Below are 22,838 nucleotides of genomic sequence, written 5' to 3'. Positions count from 1 at the left end.
TCACCAAAGATGTGGTTATGGAAAGTATTCTCATGTTTTAAAGTTTTTGAGCACTGAAATGTCAAACTAATAAGAACTATATATTTTGTGAATACTCATTACCTTTTTTGAACCTATCTGTAATTTTAACATTTCTGTTGGGTGTGAAACAGCTACTTTTAACCAAAAATGTCAGGGAATTCAGTGTTTTTTCAAGAGTTGCTTTTGTGTTGTTTTGAGTTATTTTGAATAAAGAGATTTGTTTCATTTGGACATGGTCCCTTAAATGAATATCAAATGCTGTATGACATTTTGATTCAAACTGCATGCATGCATGTGCATATTTAGTTGAGCAGTCGGTATGCTGATAGTCTGGTGACATATTGCCAGGGTCAATGCTATCTGGAATCCTTGTGACGTCCATACCCTAACGCTTACCATTTCAAACGTTAACTTAATGGGTGGCAGATAGCGGATATCCTATTTCCAGCCCAACAGTTGGCGCTCTAATGGTCATTCATATATCAAAACGTCACGAGCAGCTGCACTGTCATTAACACTCCGTGTGTGCACTGTCAAATAATAAAAATGGCTGACCGCAGTGCAAAATTTAACATTCTGAAGTTAGTCAAGATTTTGTCTTTTAGCTTATTATTCGTTGTTTTAGTATGTTTCGTTGCAGCCATTGTAAGGACTCTGACGTTTGATGTGAATGCAGGACTTCAACTTGCACACTGGGAGAAGACGAACAACATTGCGTCTGACATAAACCAGCACCAGAGAAAGGAGCTTCTTGAGAATTTCAGAGGTGAGATCCGGACTAATTTGACCATCAAGCCGAACAGATTTGACAGTCTATGTTGTGTGAATAATCGCTATAATGTGCACACCAAATTTGGTCAACGCCACCGGCTTTTTTGTATGCAGAGGCAATCCGGATTCCCACGGTGTCAACCTCGAAGACTCAGCTCAACGTCACCGCACTGCGCGAGTTCGACAGCCTCCTGAGGAAAGGTAACCTACCCGCCAACCGCCGATATTCTTTGTTTAGGATCCAAAGGCAGACGGTTACTGTAGGAAACATGTTTTCACTGAGCACACAAAGTTAACAATTAGCATTAGGACACAGCTTTATGATACTCAAGCAGAAATGCAACCCCGTTTACTCCATTATTTTAAAAGCTGATTATAAATTATATCATGTAACAAAATATGGCTATTGAGCGATAATTGTTTGACGCTGGTGCTCACTTTATAAATCATAATATTTTGATGAACTGTTAAAGTTAAATATTTGGACATAAATATCTTCCTTAATATGTTGTGAATAACTTGTGTAAATGTCAATGTTGTCTTATGAACCGTTCGTGAGCAAGTCTCTGATAATCGGGGGAGCTCTGACGACCCCTTTTCGCGCTCCTGAAAATACTGCTTTCACATTTCCATTTCGGAAGTGTTATCTTGTCCAATCATAAACTATTTGAGTTTAAACTCGAAGCGAAATATACATGCTGACTGATGTCTGGAAGTCGTTTTGTGGAAAAAGTGCAGAAATCGCCTCCGTGAGAAGGTAAGCAACATTTACTTATCACTACAAAGATAAGGTTCATGGGGAAATGTAGCTATGCCATTATCAAGATTTAATGTTGAATTGTTGAAGCGTTTGTAGATTTACCGCGAGTAGGTGGCTAACAAACTGTTTGGCTAGAGAGCTACGGTAGCTAGCCAACCTTTGCTTACTGTGGGGAGAGAGTGGGGCGTTCTGCTTGGCTGGCTGTGGTGGAGATTTTCTCCTCTCGCACCGCGTTCCCTGTCTCTCTCGATTTGGTGAAACAAATACACTTTAATACATTCAAACCTCAGATTCTTAGTAACAATTTTATATGCGGTAAGTGAGACTGCATTTAGACCACGGAGGTGACAACTTCTGTTCTCAGCAAGTCTGCTTGCTAGCTAGCTAGTAGTTGGGGGAGAGAGAGGAACGTTGCTTGGCACCTGTCTTTATATCACAAGAGAGAGAGGGGGATGAGGATAGATGGGAGGGAAGGAGAGGACCACTGGTTGATAAATGCCCTCAGCAAGGACTGCCAGTCTACATACATATTTGTATGAAATTAAAGATTCTCATTCTGTTTTGGTTTGTTTGATATTAATAGGCCTGTGTTCTTCCAATGTTTAACATATCTTGCTCGTCTGGATGGCCTCTTCTACCCATCTTCTGACCAATTAGTTTGTATAATGTAAGTACACACAGTAGTCTGTGAGGGAGGGGTAAAAGGTGGGACAGATGCAGGGTTTCCATTAACTGGTAATAGCTGGCTTTTGGCCTTTGAATTGTATAAATAAATAGAAAAGGTGATTTAATATATATATATATATATATATATATATATATATATATATATATATATATATATATATATATATATATATAATCCCATTGCGAAATAATGATTTTTAGCCGATTCATTGATGGAAATAACAGTTGATGTAAATACATTTGACCAGTCATGCTTATTGGTCTATGGGGTAATATACATCATTTAGTGGAATTTAATTGGCACTGTCTGACAGATTTTCCGCACAAAGGCTCTGTATGCTGTTCGCGTGTGATAAATAACATGCATAATGAATACACACTTGCACAGCATACAAATACAGAGCCGTTCAGCGGATAATCTGTCAGTCAGCGCTTTTATAAGCCCAATCATTGCGCAACAATTCTAAATGCAATCGTGTTAAAAATAGTTTTTGGGCCACGATTAAAGAGCTTCTATTTTTATTTCTCAACTGCTAATTGAAGCGCGCTTCTCATTCGCCATTCAAATGCATAGGCAACAGAAGGCAGGCTTCATCAGCATGTCACACACCATTATTCAATGAGCTGGAGGCAGTATGCATTTTGAAAACATATAGCTACTTAATTAATAATAATCTCCAGAGTGGCGCAGTGGTCTAAGGCACTGCATCGCAGTACTAGCTGTGCCACTGGAGATCCTGGTTCGAATCCAGGCTCTGTCGTAGCCGGCCATGACCGGGAGACCCATGGGGCGGCGCACAATTGGCCCAGCGTCGTCCAGGGTAGGGGAGGGTTGGTAGAGCATGGCGTTTGCAACGCCAGGGTTGTGGGTTCGATTCCCACGGGGGGCCAGTATGAAAAATAAATAAAATAATGTATGCACTCACTAACTGTAAGTCGCTCTGGATAAGAGCGTCTGCTAAATGACTAAAATGTAAATGTAAAACATTTTAATTGTTTGAAACCTGAATGTTTTACTACATATTATGAGGCATGTTTTACCTTGCTTTTTCTTTTGCCTAGTAGCCTAGGCAAAATCCGACCATATCCGTAGAGGCAATTATTTGATAAAGACTTCCATTTGCCATTGAAACCAGTAGCCTATTTCTCTCATGTTCTACTGGTTTTCAACTTTCTTTCATTGTCATGTAGCTAAATGCACATTCGCGCGTAGCCTACTGCCTTGTGGGCATTGCTGCTCTAATAATAAGAAATAATAGTTTATCAACATTTTTAAGCAAAACGTTCTGATCTGTTGCATCAGATTCATTGCTTTAAAAAAAAAAAAAAGTTATGTAGCCTAGGCCTACTGGTTGTATGAATTTGGGATCTATTGTCCCACACCTGTCCCAGAGTCTGTTTGGGCTATTTCTTTCTCAACAAGCTGACCAATCGAATAGGTAAACTTTTCTTCTATGGTGGATAGTAGATTGACATAGGCTCATAGGTGGCGCGTCCATAAGGCTAAGTACATTTTAATTAAATTGCCAAAATTATATAGCCTAATTAGCCTACTCCTGTCTATACAGAAATAAATAAAATAATTCAAAAATAGGTTACTAAAGCATGATTTGGCCACAGAGGAACATTTAGCTTCCCCAAGCCTTAAAAGTTGTGGATTGTTTTAAATGGAATAGCCTACAGTTGGAAGCAAAGGCAGCGCGTGCAGCAAATACCAAATACTGTAGATGATTATTGAGTTGCGACTGTCAGTCAAAAGTAGAGGGGGCCCAGCCAGGCATATCGCAATATTTCTAAATTAAATTGTGGGAAAACATAGTTTGGAAAGCAAATGGCTATTGCTGTAAAGAGAAGACAATGAAAAGACTAAAATCGGTCTTTTAGTTATAACAATTCTCAACTTAATTGAGGGAACAACAATAGGCCTATCTTATTGGCACCAGCGGAGAGCATCGGCCATATCCCCAGTGATATTCACTCTATCATTGTTGGGTCAGTGCCACTTAAGTTTGTTTTTGGACAATTTCCTCCTCCAGTTTAGATGGATGTCATATTCTATTTGTGTCTCCCCTTCTCGTAGGCCTATTATATGTCAATTTTATTGATCTGTTTGTCAGTGTCAGTAGAGTAGGCTACCCTGTAATTTGTCATATTAAAAAAGATTCAGCTAATTTCACAAGTCATAAAGTGTAGTAAAATTGCATGAAATGTGGTTTTCCCATGCAAAGAAAAAAGAAATGTAACTGATATAGCCCAGGCCTCTACATTCTATGCTCTCAGCCATGCATTGAACAGTCTTTGCGAACAGTGTTTGTGTTATATTATTAGCCTAAATTATGACTATCCAGTCTACTAATCACGTTACGAATATTAGGCTATTTTACATAAGTCTGCAAATGCGATGATGCATGGAATGCTTTATTATAAAGGTGAATTTTTATGGTGAAAATTGGCTTCCCCAAACTTGAAACTCACACACCGCCTATGTGATTTTGCTGTTTGTTACTTGTCTTGTTGGCTGAGGAAAAGTAAATGTGGACAGTTATTCTAACATCTTCAAAGTGTGCGGTAAGGACACGCATCAATGCATCCTCGGCTTGCATGTTCTGCTAAGATTAATCACCATAATCTAAATGTGATTTCTGTCATTCTCAGCACCGTGGGTGGATGCTTTAATCAGGTTATGCACCCAATGCATATCGGTCTGCTAAATTTCTCAAATGTCCGTTAAGGTCAAATGTCTGGCACTACATTTTCATAAAGGAAACCCTGGACAGGTGTCAAGGTAATGTGTGAGCACATGATCATTATGCTCAGAGCTTAAACTCTCATGACATTTTAACCATCAAATGTCATCTTTTTTATTTGGTTTATTTTTGTATTTTTTTTTCTGTTCTTTCTTTTTGTCTTTCTTTCGTACACACAGTTTATTGGTGGTGTGAAAAGTACAGATGCTCATTTTGTTTGATATTAATAGGCCTGTTTTTTTTGCATGTTCACTATGAACTAAGGAACTTAAGATATGCACCTAGTGTAATGACATCTGCCTGTATGGAATATTTTAACTTAGATTCTTGGCCCATTTATTAGAAGCAATGTTTGGAAAACGGTTTGTTGTGCACACATTTATGAACACTTACAATCTCACCTTTGCTAGAGTAGCTCAGGAAGGTTAGCCGCCACCACACACACAAACACACACACACACACACTCACACTCGTGTAGTCTAAGGGAGGGGTTAAGGTTTGGTGAGTAGCATAGGTGTGTGAGGAGTTTCGAATGGAAATTTCCCCGTTAAAAGTCTATGGGCTTTGGAATGCATTGAATTGTATGCATATATTGCTATGGTTTAAAAAGGTCATTTCAGGTAATCTAGTCTGAAGCAGTCTGTAATGTTAGATTAGTGTCTCTAGCTCAAAGGTTTTAGAGCAGGGGTGGGCAGAAGAAAAAGGAGTATGTCTAGTCGAATTACATAATTGTTGCTGTTTATGAGCACACTAAAACCCTAAAAGTATTACATCAGGTTAGTTCAGTAGCGTGTGTGTGATTAATTGCATTAGTAGGTCAAAATAAATAACTTAGTTGGAAAAATGCTAACTTTGGTGCCATTTTTGGCGAAGGCTTTGCCATTGACCTGTGCATTATCTCCCGCGGCCTTTTGACCCAGAATTCAGACACATATTGTAATATCTCAGCAATGGTAAGGTTTACAGGCATAAAACAAAATGCAGTGTGCTTCTGGGATTCTGTTGTATCATCAGTTCAGCTCTAAAAGCAATGTTTATTTTACCCCCCCCCCCCCCAACACTCTACACCAGCAGTTCCTAAACTAGGGGTCGTGAAAAATAATATCTCGTCTTTGTATCTCAATCATTGTAATGTGGTTAACCATAAAAAATCAAAATGAAAATTATTCAAAAATAAAAGATAAAATTCAATCCGAGAGCGCCCTTAGATCATGGGAAAAGGCCACACTTGACCGTTGCACTTGAATCATTCCAACGGTGAATGGCTAGGACCACTACGTTATGAAACCACACGCTATTGCAGAGACTTTGATATTACTGACCGCAATTAATATGGTGAAAACAATGTGTGGGGAGGCAGAGGCACAGAAACTCTCATCAATTAGTTATGTTAAATTAAGAATTTAAGCTATTGCTAGCAATCAAGAGGAAACTGACTGCATGAGTCAAACTCCTCAGCTTTTCTAAATGGACGTTAGCTATGAGGGCCGAGATGCCCATGCATTGCCTTTTGTTCGCTATACATGTCAGGGGATGCTACGACGACATTGTTCTGTCTCATGATTCCCGAGCATGAAACGGCACAGGGGATGTTCAGTGTGCTGCGTGGCTATATTGATGAAAAACAGATTCCATGGGGTCGAATTGTGGGCTTTTGCACAGATGGGGCTCCATCCATGGTGGGACGGCGGGCAGGCCTCTGCGCTCTAGTTATGAATGTGTCTCCTCTACCATATGGACGCATTGTATGATACACATAGCAACTGGCGGCAAAAAAGCTGAGCACAGAACTCTGAGATATACTGCAGCAGGTAACTTCGATTGTAAACTACATCAAACCACATCCACTGTGTGCATGCCTGTTCGCAAAACTATGTGAAGGTATGGGATCAGAGCATGACAATGTTCTATTTCACACACAGGCTTGGTGGTTAACGAGGGGGAGTGTTGTAAAGATTTTTCACTTTGAGAGAGGAAGTGTTGTCATTCACACTGGATGTTAAAAAAGGAAAAAAAGGACTTAGTTGACTTTGTAATGAAAATAAAATGTTTCTCCTTGCCTATGTAACAGACTTATTTGGGAAACTGAACGAAACTGAACCCAAGCATGCGGGGGAAATACAAAAACATTCTACAGATGAGTAACCGATTCAGAGGAAATCATTCTTATTGGAGATGGTCTTCTAAAGGTGAACCAGGCAAAGCCAAGAGAAGGAGGCATGGGGAAAAATCAGACTGGGAAAAATCGATTTGAACGGTCATCCAACTCGGAATTCCAACTCAGACCTCTTTCTAGAGCTCCGACCTGAAGATCACTGACGTCATGATTTGATCTCGTATTTTTCTGAGTTCCCAGTTGTCTTGAAAGCACCATAAAACTCATGGTACCGTTCGCCTGCTCATAACTGTGTGAAGTTTGATTCAGTGCTCTCGTCTGCATTAAAACCAAATATTGATCCAGGTTGGACGTCATAGCCCCACATTTAAAAGTATGTGATGGTGAGTTGAGAATACAATCAGAAATACTGTTAATTTTTTTTTCAATTGACTGCCATAGCTCCAAATAAAAAAGTGAACATTGGCTGTTAATTACATAATTTTTTCACATGGTTGGTTGTCGTGAGAATTTTTTTATATCAAAATGGGGTCTTGGGCAGAAAAGGTTTGGGAACCCCTGCCCTACACTAAACATATTTTTCCCCCCCTCTGCCAGTTTTCCCTACAGTGTTCTCTTCCCACCTGGTCCAGCATGAGGTTGTGGCCAACTACAGCCACCTGTTCTGGGTGCCTGGCTCTGACCTGGCCCTGGTCCCCTACATGCTGCTGGCCCACATAGATGTGGTGCCTGCTGATGAGAGTGATGGATGGGAGGCCCCACCATTCTCTGCAAAGGAGATAGATGGATTCATCTACGGTAGAGGGACCATCGATAACAAGCAGTCTGTCATGGTGAGGGTTGACTGTAGGTAGAGGTTTATGGGACCTGGGTGTTCCAAGAACAAGGATCAGAGCGTAGAGAGAAATCTATGATTTGTTTGCTATGATTTAGGCCAGGGATGGGCAGCTGGCGGCGCGGCCCCCCTTTTTGAAGGCCCTCAGATCAATTTTGGGAACTCAGTTGGGGTCTCAACTGACTGTTGCGAGTTAGAAGGGGCCATTTAGAAATTTGGTTGTGCATCAGCAGTTTCTCTTTTTATGTAAGTCACTGATAGTCAGTCAATAAGCCCATGTCAGCTACATTATTTTAGATTGCTAAATGAGTTTTGTGGACAGCTATCTACATGTGTTATCATGGTCAAATTACCTGCTGGGGGTCCCCCTCCATTGATTTTGTCAGTCTCACTCAGATATATTAAAAACTGCTAACATTTCTCTCTGCCTCATGGAAAAATGAGGAGAATTGCATGAAATTAGTTATAAAATTACAAAATATGTAATTGCAGCAAACGTGCTTTAAAACTGCAACATTTTCTGTACACCCCAAATAAATGTAAAAATTATCTCTGCTGTCGAGAGCGGGGTTACTAAAATGTTTTGCTCGCAGTGTGTGTGGGGCGGGGGATTGTTTTGTGGCCCCCACCCCCAACAAAGTTGCCCATCCCTGATTTAGGCCAAGGGCATTGCATGATTAACAATGTGGTTACTGTTTTTCCTCATCCAATAATATGATTTAACGTTGTCAGAATCTAACCAGACAATTTTTTTCACTGTAGGGAATTCTTCAGGCGCTGGAGTACCTGTTGATAAGAGGTTATTCTCCGCGAAGGGGATTCTTCATTGGTCTGGGTCATGATGAAGAGGTTTGTGAAGTTGGTAGAGGTCTTTTATTTCAGAAACCGAAAGGGACAGAAATCAGAAACATGATCTTCTGTCTGTACTGTAGGTGAGTGGCTTCCAGGGGGCCATGAGCATAGTGAAGGTGCTGAAGAAGAAAGGGGTGCAGCTGGTGTTCGTACTGGATGAGGGTCTGGCTGTGCTGGATGGAGTCATCAGTGGTCTGCAGGGGCCTGCTGCTCTGTAAGCATTCATTCATTCACTCTTGTCTCATATTTAATGTCTTTCTCCTTTATTAAGTGTTACTTATACGGCTTACGTCATAGATTGCACTCACAGTATATTAAAAGTGTGTGGGCCTGCCTGTGTGTATATGTGTCAGAATTGGGGTCACTGAGAAAGGACAAGCCACTGTGAAACTGAGTGTCTTCAAGGCCCCGGGTCACTCCTCCATGCCTCCCAGAGAGAGCAGCATCGGCATCCTGGCTGGAGCTGTCAAAAGGTGAGAGGGTATTTGGGAATCACACTCATCACAGGCTAGATGGGTCTTCTGTGTGTAGCCATTGCTTAACACCTACAGGTACAGTTAAATGAAGGGGAATTCCACTTTTCTTTCTTGGTCAGCCATGAACATTATAGACAAATATGTTATAAGGCTCAAGGTTCAAATTTTATTGTCACGCGGACAAGTGTAGTGAAATGCCTTTCTTGCTAGCTCTATCCCAACAATGCAATAATAAATATCCGTAGGACTATAACGTAAAGTAGTAAAAAAACGCACAAGAAATATAAATAAGAAGAACACAAGAAAGTAAGCTTGTATACACCTCAGTTGAGTATGCGTGAACTCAGTAAAGGGAGGACATTTCTAAATCGGCTAGGCCTACATTGTTTTAGGCCTGCGTCATAGAATATATTGTGTCATGTCATATTGTGAACCTAAGCCCACGTGGTCTGTTTTGTCAGGCTGGAGGACAACCCAATGCCCATGTTGTTTGGTGGAGGCCCTGACCGCAGGACCTTTGAACACTTAGCTCACAAGGTAATCCTGTGTGTCTAACCTCTATCCTACATTGGCTTCAATTATCCTATCAGATAATCTGCTATAAAGAGACTAGTGTTTAGTACTAGTCTTAACAACATTTTAAATAAGTACATAGCTTTTTAAATCACTTTGAAATGTCTTTGTCTTAAAGTTTGGACTCCCACTTAAGTTTGTCATGTCGAATATGTGGCTGTTCTCTTCACTTATTGGCAGGTAATTTCCCTCACTGAATTTCTCTGGTTTGTTCCACCTTGATTATTTCAGTTACATGCAGATTATACTCGATTGAGTTATAAAACCTAAATAACAACATTTGTTTATGTTACAGAGTATTGGAAAGAAGACCTGACACAAATGCTTTTGTGAGAACTACAACTGCAGTCACCATGTTCAACTCAGGTGTTAAGGTACAATATCTTGTCATAATAAATGAGTTATAGTGCATGAAGGTGTCTGTTAAAGTGATGCTCCTGAGGTTTTCTATAATTTCACCAATAGTTTTGAAAGTGCTCTCGAGCCATACGGGTCCCCGAAATTGTTGTACTACGTCATCCATTTTGTGTGATATGTTCTTGTTTTTTTGCAATTTGTATATGTTCAAAATTCAAATTGTGTTAAGTTATATGGTCCTGGAATGCATCTTTACGCAAATACAGTACTTGATGTTTCTATTCTTCACAGGTGAATGTTCTTCCCTCCCTTGCTGAGGCCTATGTGAATATGCGGATACATCCAGCACAGTCATTACAAGAGGTGGGGATTAGCATTTTACGCATCTACGTATATGGTTCAACAGCATGCTATATTCAAAATTAATGTTATTTATCTATTATACTGTAAAGCTAAAATCGTAGGTTGATCTCACAAAACCGAGACACTGAATTTATAAACCATTTAGTCATGCTTGACCATTTTGAAAACTCCCCCAGTTTTCAAAATGATAGTGTTTGTATCTTCCTGTCAGGTTCTGGAGTTCATCCAATCCACAGTGGGAGATGAGAGAGTGAAGATGGAGCTGGTGAATGGCTTTGACCCACTGCCTGTCAGCTCGTATGATGAAACATCCTTTGGGTTCCAGACCATCAAGAAGACCGTGCTGGACCAGTTCCCACAAGTTACTGTTGCGCCTGGTAAGAAACAGAATAGAAGGGAGTGTGTGTGGAGAGGGAATGGTATTTGGTTGATTTGCCCACGATGATGTTGGGGGGGATCCTGCTTTTGGTATGGGTTTTTCAGGCAACATATTCACATATCTATGACATAGTAGGATTCAACATACAAATCTATCATATTCCAACGTGCAGGTATCTGCATCGGAAACACAGACAGCCGCCACTACACTGACCTGGCCAAGGACATCTATCGCTTTGCACCTACCTGGATCAGACCAGGGGACACCCAGAGGTATGACTCACATTGTAGCTGGAGCACTGAATATTCTGTAGAGAAGAGCTCTCTCCAGCCCCAATCTCTTTATCAGGTGCTGAATGTAGTCATAGTAACTGGATACGTACTGTACAACATACTGTATCTTTGGCCTGTTGAGGAGATTTGTTGATCATGAGACAAACTCCAGTCTTATGATCTAGCCATGTGACACTGTTGAACCATAACATGTAAGTCAGCCCTACATGCACAGCATCTTACATTTACATTTACGTCATTTAGCAGACGCTCTTATCCAGAGCGACTTACAGTTAGTGAATACATATTTTTTTTCTTTATACTGGCCCCCCGTGGGAATCAAACCCACAACCCTGGCGTTGCAAACGCCATGCTTTATCAACTGAGCTACATCCCTGCCGGCCATTCCCTTCCCTACCCTGGACGACGCTGGGCCAATTGTGCGCCACCCATGAGACTCCCGGTCGCGACAGAGCCTGGATTCGAACCAGGATCTCTAGTGGCACAGTTAGCACTGCGATGCAGTGCCTTAGACCACTGCGCCACTCAGGAGTACTTGACAAGGAGGGTTAAACAATGCCCTCTGTTTGCATTGAACAAACGAAAGTCTCACCTTACTAACACTGTAGTTTGGCCGCTATCGTTCCAGTACTTATGCATTCTCTACATTTCCAGGTTCCATGGTATTGACGAGAGGATTTCTAAGAAGAACTACGAGGAACTGGTCGTCTTTTACTTCAATCTGATCCAGAACTGTGACATCAAGGAGCTCCCTTCTCCCCACAGTGCTGGTCATGAGCTCTAAATCAGGGTATTGGAGGGGTGGGGTGGGGGCTGTGTATGCCACTGTTAAATTCATAATCCAGATCAAAATTACACTTTGTTGTGTAAGATTCTATTTACCCCTTCAGGTTGGGTCCCTCCTTTATTTTGGGTGAAGTACAGACATCTCTTGGTGATTAGTATATATGATAAACAACAAACTACCAATGCTATAGTTTGAATGAAGACAGTCCGATTTGTATTATCAATGAGTACATCAATTCAATATTACTCAGACGTCAAAAGGGGGCAAGATCTCAAGGGGAACAGACATACAACATGGAGATTTTGATCTCTGTGTTGTAAAAAAAAAAAAAAGGAAAGAAAAACACTGCCGCTTGGTGACAGTACTGCATTAGAGATATGGAGTTAGAATTTTGGTATGGCCATAGAACGTTTTTAATTGGTACAAAATCAATGTAATATGTTACTATTTTGTTGTTAATCATTGACATGAAACTTGAAATGGAGATTATTGTGATGGGTGAAGTGTATGCAGTGTGCATGTGAGAGCTATAATCTGATATTTGCTGGCCAAATGTCCTCCCTGTGGAATGGTTTCTAAACAAATATAAAGATATATAAATCATTTTATTTTCAATATACAGTAATGGTATGAAACTTGAAATCGCAAGCTCTTAAAAGGCCATATTTCAACTTTTGCGTGATGTCTTACTTGTTGATTTCTGAGGTACTTGAGATTTTTTTATTGTGAATATTAAACATGTTAATTGAGGTGCAATACTTGATTTATCTGTTTTCAGATAACTGAAATAAAACATTTTATTATAATACTGCTGCCTAGTGTGTGAGGTAATGGGCCAATAAAGCTGAAGATATCGTTGATGTGCGTGGTGAACATAATGGTTAATAAACATGATGCACTGTGGTGACGGCCATCTTTGTTTCCAGTTGATGTGTCCAAATTGTTACAATGTACAGTCCGACGTGATTTTACAAGTGTTCAGACAGTAGGTCTAAATTCACCTATACCAAGGGTGTCAAACTCATTACATGGAGGGCCTAGTGTCTGTTCCTTGGGGTTTTGGTTTTTCCTTTCAATTAAGACCTAGTCAACCAGGTGAGTTCTTTACTAATTAGTGACATTAATTCATCAATCAAGCACAAGGGAGGAGCGAAAACCTGCAGACACTCGGCCCTCTGTGGAATGAGTTTGAAGTGTGAAGTACTTTACAGTTGGGTTAATTGTGTAACAACAAACACAAAGGTTTCAAACATTTCAAATGATAGGAAGAGATTCCAATCTCTTGGAATCTAGTCACAATAAGCAGCATCAATAAACATTACATACAAACATTACACAAATACTTAATTTTTTGCTCACTTTTTATTATTCCATTGTAATTGGAGTACATCTTTTTTCATTTAAATGTAAACGAGCCTTGGCATCATGAAACTGAGGTAAACATAGTATATCAGTTACTCAGGCTGCAATTTGTACATTAACAGAAAACTCCTATGCCATGCTCATGTTCTACAAATTCCAGTCACAGCACTTGCATTTCTCGTTGAAAACAAGGTTAGTGGCGCACTTCTGGAGGTAGGTGTGTCCATTGAAGCATTGGTAGAAGGCATTAGGGTCTTCCTTTTTACAGTACAGACCGTCAGCTTTCCCCCCACAGAAGCCACTGCCGGGCAGAGGAGTGGTGGTGGAGGTGGTGGCGGGTACACTGCTGGTGGTAGTTGCTGGCAGTGGTGGTGGACGTGTTGTGGTAGGAAGGGGTGGCAAATCTATCAAACACAGAGTGTATTGTCAAGAATGGAATGATACAATGTCATTGTTATATCAACCAAACCTCTTATGAGACTTAAACCTCAGTGCTCTAGTAATGGCTGCTTACCTGAGGCCAGAAGAGAACGCAGATGGCTGATCAGGGGATAGTTGCCCTGTCCACAGAACTGTCCGGCAAAGTCATCCAGATCCAGAGACCAGATAAAGGCCCCTCCAAACTTGTTGTCTTTTAGATAGCGTGCCTATAAAATGACCAAATATTTTATTTCACAAAACCATATAGCCATCAACCAATCACCATGTAATCAATGACAAAGATATTATGGTTTAAATTAGCAAGACATTCGACTACTACAATTTACAGCCATCAACTGAAAGAAGATTCCTTTTTGCACATTAAGTCGTCTTAAGTAATATGATACCGTACCTTTATTTCAAAGCTCTCCCAGTTGTCATATCCCACCCACTCATTTCCTTTGGTGGCATAGGGAACCATCTGATCCTCAATCAACTCAACAGTTGCTCCATTCAGGAAAGTGCAGATCTGGTGGAAGAGAAAAATAAACATGTCATGAGTAGGTTGGAAAGCTGATTGCTGTTGTTTTGAATTGGCCCTGAGTACAGTATACTGAAAGTGTGCATTGATGCATTGTGTTAAAATCTATTTTTTTATCATCTACAAGTGTTTCCAAGTGGTTCCAAAACATAGCGTGTTAATTGACTCCACGGAGTTGGGAGATCGCACCACCAGTGACAACTGTATTTGTAGTTTTGAACTTTGACCCCTCTCCCTGACCTTTAGTCAGTACTGACCTCATAATAGGACCAGAAGCCGGCCTCACGGGTGTAGGTTCCAGCAGAGGCTGGTCCACTCGTTATGGCTCCGACGCCATTGTCTCCTGAGACAGTGCGGAATGTGCGCCCATAGGTGGCGAAACCCATCATCAGCTTCTCAACAGGGGCGCCCTGGTCCCGCCAGTACTTCATGGCAAAGTCCTTTGGAAAAAGAGTAAACATTCAACAACTATTTGACAAATTGTTAATGGTTTCTAAAATGCTTTCTAGATTATTTATGGTTTCAAATGGTTTCAAAATAATAATGATTGGTAATATGTTTTACTCACAACGTTGAAATACTTGAGCTCTCCTTCCTCTCCATCTAAAGCACCACGGTACAGGGGGCTGTTGTGGCGTGTGAATGGGTCCCAGGCTCCACCCATGTCATAGGACATCACATTGATAAAGTCCAAGTATCTGTTACACAGTCACACAAGGTGAAAGGTCACAAAATGTAACATGGAAAATACTAAATGGTAAATTATAAACCTTCGCAATAATTATTACTATACCAATCACCTATGGTGAATGACGGCCCTCTGTTTTAACTTTTGGACTCACTTTGCAACCTCTGCAATCTCATAACCGTTGTCAATGTTTCCCTTCCCAGCAGCCACTGCAGCTGTGACCAGCAGCCTTGGTCTCCTGGTGTCAGTGGCCTCCTCCTCAAATGCCTCAAGCAACTCCTGGACCCAGAACCAAATGAGACAGTGTATTTTGTTAATGTTATGAAATAATATAATTTCGAAGTTGTGCTGGATCAGTTAAAGTTGAACATAATTATTATGGTGCCCCATTAAAATTGTTACTCAGGATCCAAATATAATGTTTTCCAGATCTTTGATTATTACTACTGTGGCTGTGAATGCCAAACTGACCCTGCACAGCAGTGTGAACCTATTCTTGTCCTCTGGGGGGCTCCCTCGTGATCCAGGGTACTCCCAGTCCAGGTCCAGGCCATCAAAGCCGTACATCCTCAGGAAACTGATGGAGGACTGGATAAACTTCTGGCGATTGGCAGGTGTTGACACCATGATGGTGAATCTGAAAAGTTATTCAGTGTCAGTAATCATAATACCTGGAATTGTTATTATTAATTGAAAAGCATAATGACCAATAGATACTTAAGAACATGTTTATTTATTTCAGTAAAATACATTGAAACATGTACAACTTAATCATGGCTATCTGGCAACAATACTCACTGACTGGACCCAAAGTTCCATCCACCAACTGCCAACAGGGTCTTCAGTGCAGGATTTCTGTCCAAGACAAGAGAGATTCATCAACACACCCAATTTCAATGCATTTAAAGATAAATGTGAGTATGTAATAATTATTGTAAATGCACAAAATGCTGATGGAGAACCTAAGGCATCAATCATATAGCTCAGTAGCTAAAACTCACTGGTTCTTGAGCCCATTGAAGGACTGATAGAGAACATCATCGTTCCATTCGTAGGTGACTAGCTCGTTGTTGTGGTTGATCATTGAGAAGGCGTAGATCAGATGAGTGCAGAGATTGGGGTCCACATTGGCCGGCAGGTATTTCCCAGTGCCTGGTCTGTACTGGGACCAGTTGGTGAAGTAGCACAACAGTTTGGTTGATGACACTGTTGAGGAATTACTAGTATCAGGCCCCCATCAGAACAAAGTCATAGACAAAGACTTTGACAGTGACCATATCTAGGATTGTATCAATGTTGTCTGCTATGTACTGAGCCATGTTTTTCAACAGTAAGTTATTTATTTTCTCCATATTAATGTTACTTAACGATATCCTATTTTTGGTAGCTACAGTACAATTAAGTTTGGATAGACATCAAGAGTAATGCTGCAAGAACTACAAAACGTACCCATTTGAAGACACATCAAAACGGACAGTCCTGAAACAGGAATTAAACATTTGTTGTATTAGACAAATCAAACAAGCTTAATTGCATGCAGTCAACAAAGTACACTACATGACCAAATGTATGTGGACAGCTACTTGTCGAACATCTCATTCCAAACTGTTGCCACAAAGTTGGAAGCACAGAATCGTCTAGAATGTCATTATATCCTGTAGTGTTAAGATTTCCCTTCACTGCCCGAGATCATTATTCCTCCTCCACCAAACTTTACAGTTGGCACTATTCATTGGGGCAGGTAGCGTTCTCCTGGCAACCGCCAAACCCAGATTCGTCTGTCGGACTGCCAGATGGTGAAGCATGATTAATCACTCCAGAGAACGCGTTTCCACTGCTCCAGGTCCCATGACGGCGAGCTTTACACCACTCCAGCCGACGCTTGGCATTGCGATCTTAGGCTTGCGTGCGGCTGCTCGGCCATGGAAACCCATTTCATGAAGCTCCCGACGAACAGTTATTTTTGTTGTATTTTACCCACTTTTTTCTCAACATTTCAATTACGATCTTGTCTCATCGCTGCAACTCCCCACGGGCTCGGGAGAGGCGAAGGTCAAGTCATGCGTCCTCCGAAACATGACCCACCAAACCGCGCTCCTTAACCCGGAAGCCAGCTGCACCAATGTGTCGGAGGAAACATCGTTCAACTGACGACCAAAGTCAGCCTGCAGGCGCCTGGCCGACACAAGGAGTCGCTAGAGCGCGATGAGCCAAGTAAAGCCCCTCCGGCCAAACCCTTGCGACACTGGGCAAATTGTGCGCTGCCCTATGGTACTCCCGGTCACAGCCGCTTGTGACACAGCCTGGGATCGAACCCGGGTCTGTAGTGACACCTCAAGCACTGCGATGCAGTGCCTTAGACGCTGCGCCACTCGGGAGGCCCCCGAAGAACAGTTATTGTGTTGACGTTGCTTCCAGAGGTAGTTTGGAATCGAAGACAGACCATTTTTACGCGCTTCAGCATCTGTGAGCTTTTGTGGACTACCACTTCGCGGCTGAGCCATTGTTGCTCCAAGACGTTTCCACTTCACAATAACAGCACTTACAGTTGACCGGGGCAGCTCAAGAAGGGCAGAAGTTTGATGAACTGACTTGTTGGAAAGGTGGCATCCTATGACGGTGCCACCTTGAAAGTCACTGAGCTCTTTAGTAAGGCCGTTCTACTGCCAATGTTTGTCTATGGAGAGTGCATGGCTGTGTGCTCAGTTTTATATACCTGTCAGCAACGGGTGTGGCTGAAATAACCGAATCCACTAATTTGAAGGGGTGTCCACATACTTTTGTATATATAGTGTATCTAGAGTATACGATGGTGTCATTAACACGATTATGTAAAATGTATCACAATATTTCATTGCCAGAATTTGACTTACCAGTGAGGAGTGTTAGTTTGGCCATGATGAGTTTGTAGTTGCACGGCCTCTCCTTACAAAACCGAAGAGGAACCTGGAAAAAAGCATTTTCATTTCATTAAACAAACCATGGTGGTAAGAATGTTGTGTGTGGCTAAGGTTGCCCGAGTGCGTCTGCACTGTCCATCTTCAAGTTTAATATGTTGCAATTATTGTACCTAAAAGGTTATAACTGACGGTCGGGTGATAGTAAAACTATAATGTAATAATAATAATAATAAAAACATAGAGCCCAAGTCCTACCTGGTCCTCGGTGAGACACTGGATCAGTGTCTGAAAGAGAATACATATCACTTTTTATACTGTTCTGATAAGCCTGGGCATAAGGCTACATATCTGTACCAGGAAGTGGCAACCTGGTGGGGATTGTTTGCGATTGATCTGGATTAATCAGTGTCATCGTTTTTGCTAGGTTATATCCTAAAATGAAACTGTCTGAATTGTAATAGAGATAGACCTATCTTTATGGTCAGATAAACAACCATGGATGATTAGTATTAAGGGTGAAATAAACCATCTCTATCCTCTGTATCAGCAATATGGAATTGGGACATTCAGTTAGCAAATACAGTTAAATCATCTTCATTAACTAGTTAAGAGGTTTTAGTTTGAATACAAACTGTCCACAAACTGGACCCATTGTAGTATTTATCATTCATTCACATATACAGTGAGGGGAAAAAAGTATTTGATCCCCTGCTGATTTTGTACGTTTGCCCACTGACAAAGAAATGATCAGTCTATAATTTTAATGGTATGTTTATTTGAACAGTGAGAGACAGAATAACAACAAAGAAATCCAGAAAAACGCATTGATTTGCCTTTTAATGAACCCCCTCTCAATCAGAAAGATTTCTGGCTCCCAGGTGTCTTTTATACAGGTAACGAGCTGAGATTAGGAGCACACTCTTAAAGGGAGTGCTCCTAATCTCAGCTTGTTACCTGTATAAAAGACACCTGTCCACAGAATCAATCAATCAATCAGATTCCAAACTCTCCACCATGGCCAAGACCAAAGAGCTCTCCAAGGATGTCAGGGACAAGATTGTAGACCTACACAAGGCTGGAATGGGCTACAAGACCATCGCCAAGCAGCTTGGTGAGAAGGTGACAACAGTTGGTGCGATTATTCGCAAATGGAAGAAACACAAAAGAACTGTCAATCTCCCTCGGCCTGGGGCTCCATGCAAGATCTCACCTCGTGGAGTTGCAATGATCATGAGAACAGTGAGGAATCAGCCCAGAACTACACGGGAGGATCTTGTCAATGATCTCAAGGCAGCTGGGACCATAGTCACCAAGAAAACAATTGGTAACACACTATGCCGTGAAGGACTGAAATCCTGCAGCGCCCGCAAGGTCCCCCTGCTCAAGAAAGCACATATAAAGACCGTCTGAAATTTGCCAATGAACATCTGAATGATTCAGAGGAGAACTGGGTGAAAGTGTTGTGGTGAGATGAGATCAAAATCAAGCTCTTTGGCATCAACTCAACTCGCCGTGTTTGGAGGAGGAGGAATTCTGCCTATGACCCCAAGAACACCATCCCCACCATCAAACATGGAGGTGGAAACATTATGTTTTGGGGGTGTTTTTCTGCTAAGGGGACAGGACAACTTCACAGCATCAAAGGGACGATAAACGGGGCCATGTACCGTCAAATCTTGGGTGGGAACCTCCTTCCCTCAGCCAGTGCATTGAAAATGGGTCGTGGATGGGTATTCCAGCATGACAATGACCCAAAACACACATCCAAGGCAAGCAAAGGAGTGGCTCGAGAAGAAGCACATTAAGGTCCTAGAGTGGCCTAGCCAGTCTCCAGACCTTATTCCCATAGAAAATCTGTGGAGGGAGCTGAAGGTTCGAGTTGCCAAACGTCAGCCTCGAAACCTTAATGACTTGGAGAAGATCTGCAAAGAGGAGTGGAACAAAATCCCTCCTGAGATGTGTGCAAACCTGGTGGCCAACTACAAGAAACGTCTGGCCTCTGTGATTGCCAACAAGGGTTTTGCCACTAAGTACTAAGTCATGTTTTGCAGAGGGGTCAAATACTTATTTCCGTCATTGAAATGCAAATCAATTCATAACATTTTTGACATGCGTTTTTTTCTGGATTTTTTTGTTGTTATTCTGTCTCTCACTGTTCAAATAAACCTACCATTAAAATTATAGACTGATCATGTCTTTGTCAGTAGGCAAACGTACAAAATCAGCAGGGGATCAAATACTTTTTTCCCTCACTGTAATAGCTTCTGTAGGCCTTTCTCTTGGATATATTTGATGTGAAGTTCACGCCATAAACAAAGAAAACAAAAAAAAGTACAGAAAAGGCAAAAAATCTTAGTAGAACAAACATTATGCAAGCTCCAGGCCATTGCATGAGAGACATGACAAGATAAACTGTCATAAAAATGCCAGTATTGATTGGTTTTAAGATAAGATTTCCTTTGCTTCTTTTGTTGAAACTGGGAAGGTTGGCCCTTGGTTTTACCTATTGAGGTCACATAAAACAGAACAATACAGTCAATGCAAAACATGAGCATGTCTGGAGAGCCTACTGTCTGTGGAGTCTTCTGTGTGTGGAGTCTACTATGTGTGACGGTTTCTTGACCTTTAGAGACAGGAAGTTAACTGACATTCAAGATCACTTACAACCATTCACACTTGAGCAACCTGGATGTCAGTCCGCTTCTGCTTTAGCCAACTATTTTGTTGTTAATTTGCTACTATACTGAACAAAAATATAAACGCAACACGCAGCAATTTCAACGATTTTACTGAGTTACAGTTCATATAAGGAAATCAGTCAATTGAAATAAATTCATTAGGCCCTAATCTATGGATTTCACATGACTGGGCAGGGGCGCCAGGCCCACCCACTGGGGAGTCAGGCCCAGCCAATCAGAATGAGTTTTTCCTGACAAAAGGGCTTTATTACAGACAGAAATATTCCTCAGTTTCATCAGCTGTCCGGTTGGCTGGTTTCAGACGATCACACAGATGAAGAAGCCGGATGTGGAGGTCCTGGGCTGGCGGGGTTACACGTGGTCTGCGGTTGTGAGGCCGGTTGGACGTACTGCCAAATCCTCTAAAACGACGTTGGAGGCGGCTTATGGTTATGAAATGAATAGTCAATTCTCTGGCAACAGCTCTGGTGGACATTTCTGCAGTCAGCATGCTAATTGCACGCTCCCTCAAAAATGGAGACATCTGTGGCATTGTGTTGTGTGCACATTTTAGAGTGGCCTTTTATTGTCCCCAGCACAAGGTGCACCTGTGTGATGATCATGCTGTTTAATCAGCTTGTTGATATGCCACATCTGTCAGGTGGATGGATTATCTTGGCAAAGGAAAAATGTTCACTAACAGTGATGTAAACAAATTTGTGCACAACATTTTAGAGAAATAAGCTTTTTGTGCGTATGGAAATATTCTGGGATCTTTTATTTTAGCACATGAAACATGGGACCAACAATTCAGTATAGATTTTAATAAATAAAATGTAAATGTAAGCAATGTTGCTGGCGTTTTCTAATCTTCCGGTGTGATTGAGCTATATTAAATAGACACAATTCTTGAGAAAGCAAGCACTTTATTCATGTAGCAACACTTATGATACCATGACAACATAATAAGACTATGAACTAAATGAACAATCAATTGTTACATAAAGATTAGAGACATTTACAAGTGCCGGGACATCATAACTTCTTTATGGCTGAGATAAGGCCTCTGTTACAGCCCTGAATCACCAGTCAGCTTGAGCTCTTGCACCCATTAGCAAACTACTCAGAACCTATTCTCCCCCTCGCTAATATTACTGACATCATTGCAGCTCAATAGTCCCTGACTGGGAGATTTATTACAGTATGCTGTGTGCACCATTTAATTCAGAACATGATGATACTGTACTTTACACCCTATTAACCATGATAGAAACATGCAGCTAACTTTAAGCATTTCCTGTCATTACAGTACCTTTCAGGGTCTGAATATTATTATGATTATGATACTGTGTGATATCATTATGATATCATATGGTCCAACAATAAAATAAAAAACATATGTTTGTATAGTTCCTTTCTAACTAAGCTCCTAGGTATAGTTAATTTGAAATGTTTAAATGCTGACAGCCTGATAACAGAGCACATTAGAACAGTGTTTTAATCCATTTGTGTATTGATTAGAGGACCATAAGTACAAAGTACATCTCTATCAGTTAATATTGTCAAAATCACAAGGTACATTAATGATTAACAGAAAAGACAGAAATGACTGGATGCCATAATAATGCACATTGTAGTTCTAGTAAGCAAAACATCATTCTTATTTTGCTTTTCATGCTAGTGTACTATGTACAAATATTAGCCTTGATCATAGCATTTAAAACCCACATTCTATATACCATAGATAACCATATAACAATTATACAATAATTATACAAAACATTTCTGCAGCATTGAAGGTTCCCAAGAACACAGTGGCCTCCATCATTCTTAAATGGAAGAAGTTTGGAACCACCAAGACTCTTCCTAGAGCTGGCCGCCCGGCCAAACTGAGCAATCGGGGGAGAAGGGCCTTGGTCCAAGACCAAGAACCTGATGGTCACTCTGACAGAGCTCCAGAGTTCCTCTGTGGAGATGCGAGAACCTTCCAGAAGGACAACCATCTCTGCAGCACTCCACCAATCAGGCCTTTATGGTAGAGTGGCCAGACGGAAAACACTCCTCAGTAAAAGGCACATGACAGCTCGCTTGGAGTTTGCCAAAAGGCACCTAAAGACTCTCAGACCATGAGAAACAAGATTCTCTGGTCTGATGAAACCAAGATTGAACTCTTTGGCCGGAATGCCAAGCGTCACGTTGAGGAAACCTGGCACCATCTGTCGTGGAAATTC

General features: G+C 41.2%; 2 protein-coding genes across 2 annotated transcripts; one reads left to right on the top strand and one right to left on the bottom strand.

Moving 5' to 3' along the window:
* Positions 1-510: 510 nt before the first annotated feature.
* LOC311150375 (N-fatty-acyl-amino acid synthase/hydrolase PM20D1.2-like) lies at positions 511-12,921 on the top strand. The gene is made up of 13 exons (XM_084187813.1): positions 511-787; positions 907-993; positions 7,701-7,936; positions 8,701-8,787; positions 8,871-9,004; positions 9,144-9,263; positions 9,728-9,803; positions 9,958-10,019; positions 10,135-10,213; positions 10,488-10,559; positions 10,771-10,936; positions 11,111-11,210; positions 11,886-12,921. Exons 1-13 carry the CDS (start codon positions 568-570, stop codon positions 12,013-12,015), a joined length of 1,569 nt encoding a protein of 522 aa, XP_084043939.1. The 5' UTR covers positions 511-567; the 3' UTR covers positions 12,016-12,921.
* A 463-nt stretch (positions 12,922-13,384) lies between these two features.
* LOC311150151 (acidic mammalian chitinase-like) lies at positions 13,385-18,207 on the bottom strand. Its single transcript, XM_084187458.1, has 12 exons — positions 18,185-18,207; positions 17,903-17,975; positions 16,479-16,508; positions 16,031-16,235; positions 15,828-15,884; positions 15,501-15,666; positions 15,184-15,308; positions 14,910-15,039; positions 14,599-14,781; positions 14,213-14,329; positions 13,895-14,027; positions 13,385-13,784 (listed from the first exon to the last, which is right to left on the bottom strand). Exons 2-12 carry the CDS (start codon positions 17,925-17,927, stop codon positions 13,528-13,530), a joined length of 1,428 nt encoding a protein of 475 aa, XP_084043584.1. The 5' UTR covers positions 17,928-17,975; positions 18,185-18,207; the 3' UTR covers positions 13,385-13,527.
* Between the last annotated feature and the right edge of the window lie 4,631 nt (positions 18,208-22,838).

This window comes from Coregonus lavaretus (genome assembly GCF_964263955.1).
Source record: "Coregonus lavaretus genome assembly, chromosome: 22".
NCBI classification, from domain to species: Eukaryota; Metazoa; Chordata; class Actinopteri; order Salmoniformes; family Salmonidae; genus Coregonus; species Coregonus lavaretus.
This window is presented reverse-complemented; position numbering and strand designations above follow the sequence as displayed.

Excerpts from the sequence above, each read along its gene's own strand:
- LOC311150151 (XM_084187458.1), bottom strand. The coding sequence starts at position 17,927 with ATGGCCAAACTAACACTCCTCACTG. Across the intron at positions 15,667-15,827 it reads TGGAACTTTGGGTCCAGTCA|ATTCACCATCATGGTGTCAA; the intron begins GTGAGTATTGTT and ends ATAACTTTTCAG. Across the intron at positions 15,309-15,500 it reads GGTTCACACTGCTGTGCAGG|GAGTTGCTTGAGGCATTTGA; the intron begins GTCAGTTTGGCA and ends TTCTGGGTCCAG.
- LOC311150375 (XM_084187813.1), top strand. The coding sequence starts at position 568 with ATGGCTGACCGCAGTGCAAAATTTAACATTCTGAAGTTAGTCAAGATT. Across the intron at positions 10,020-10,134 it reads TTCTCTTCACTTATTGGCAG|AGTATTGGAAAGAAGACCTG; the intron begins GTAATTTCCCTC and ends TTTATGTTACAG. Across the intron at positions 10,560-10,770 it reads CAGCACAGTCATTACAAGAG|GTTCTGGAGTTCATCCAATC; the intron begins GTGGGGATTAGC and ends TCTTCCTGTCAG.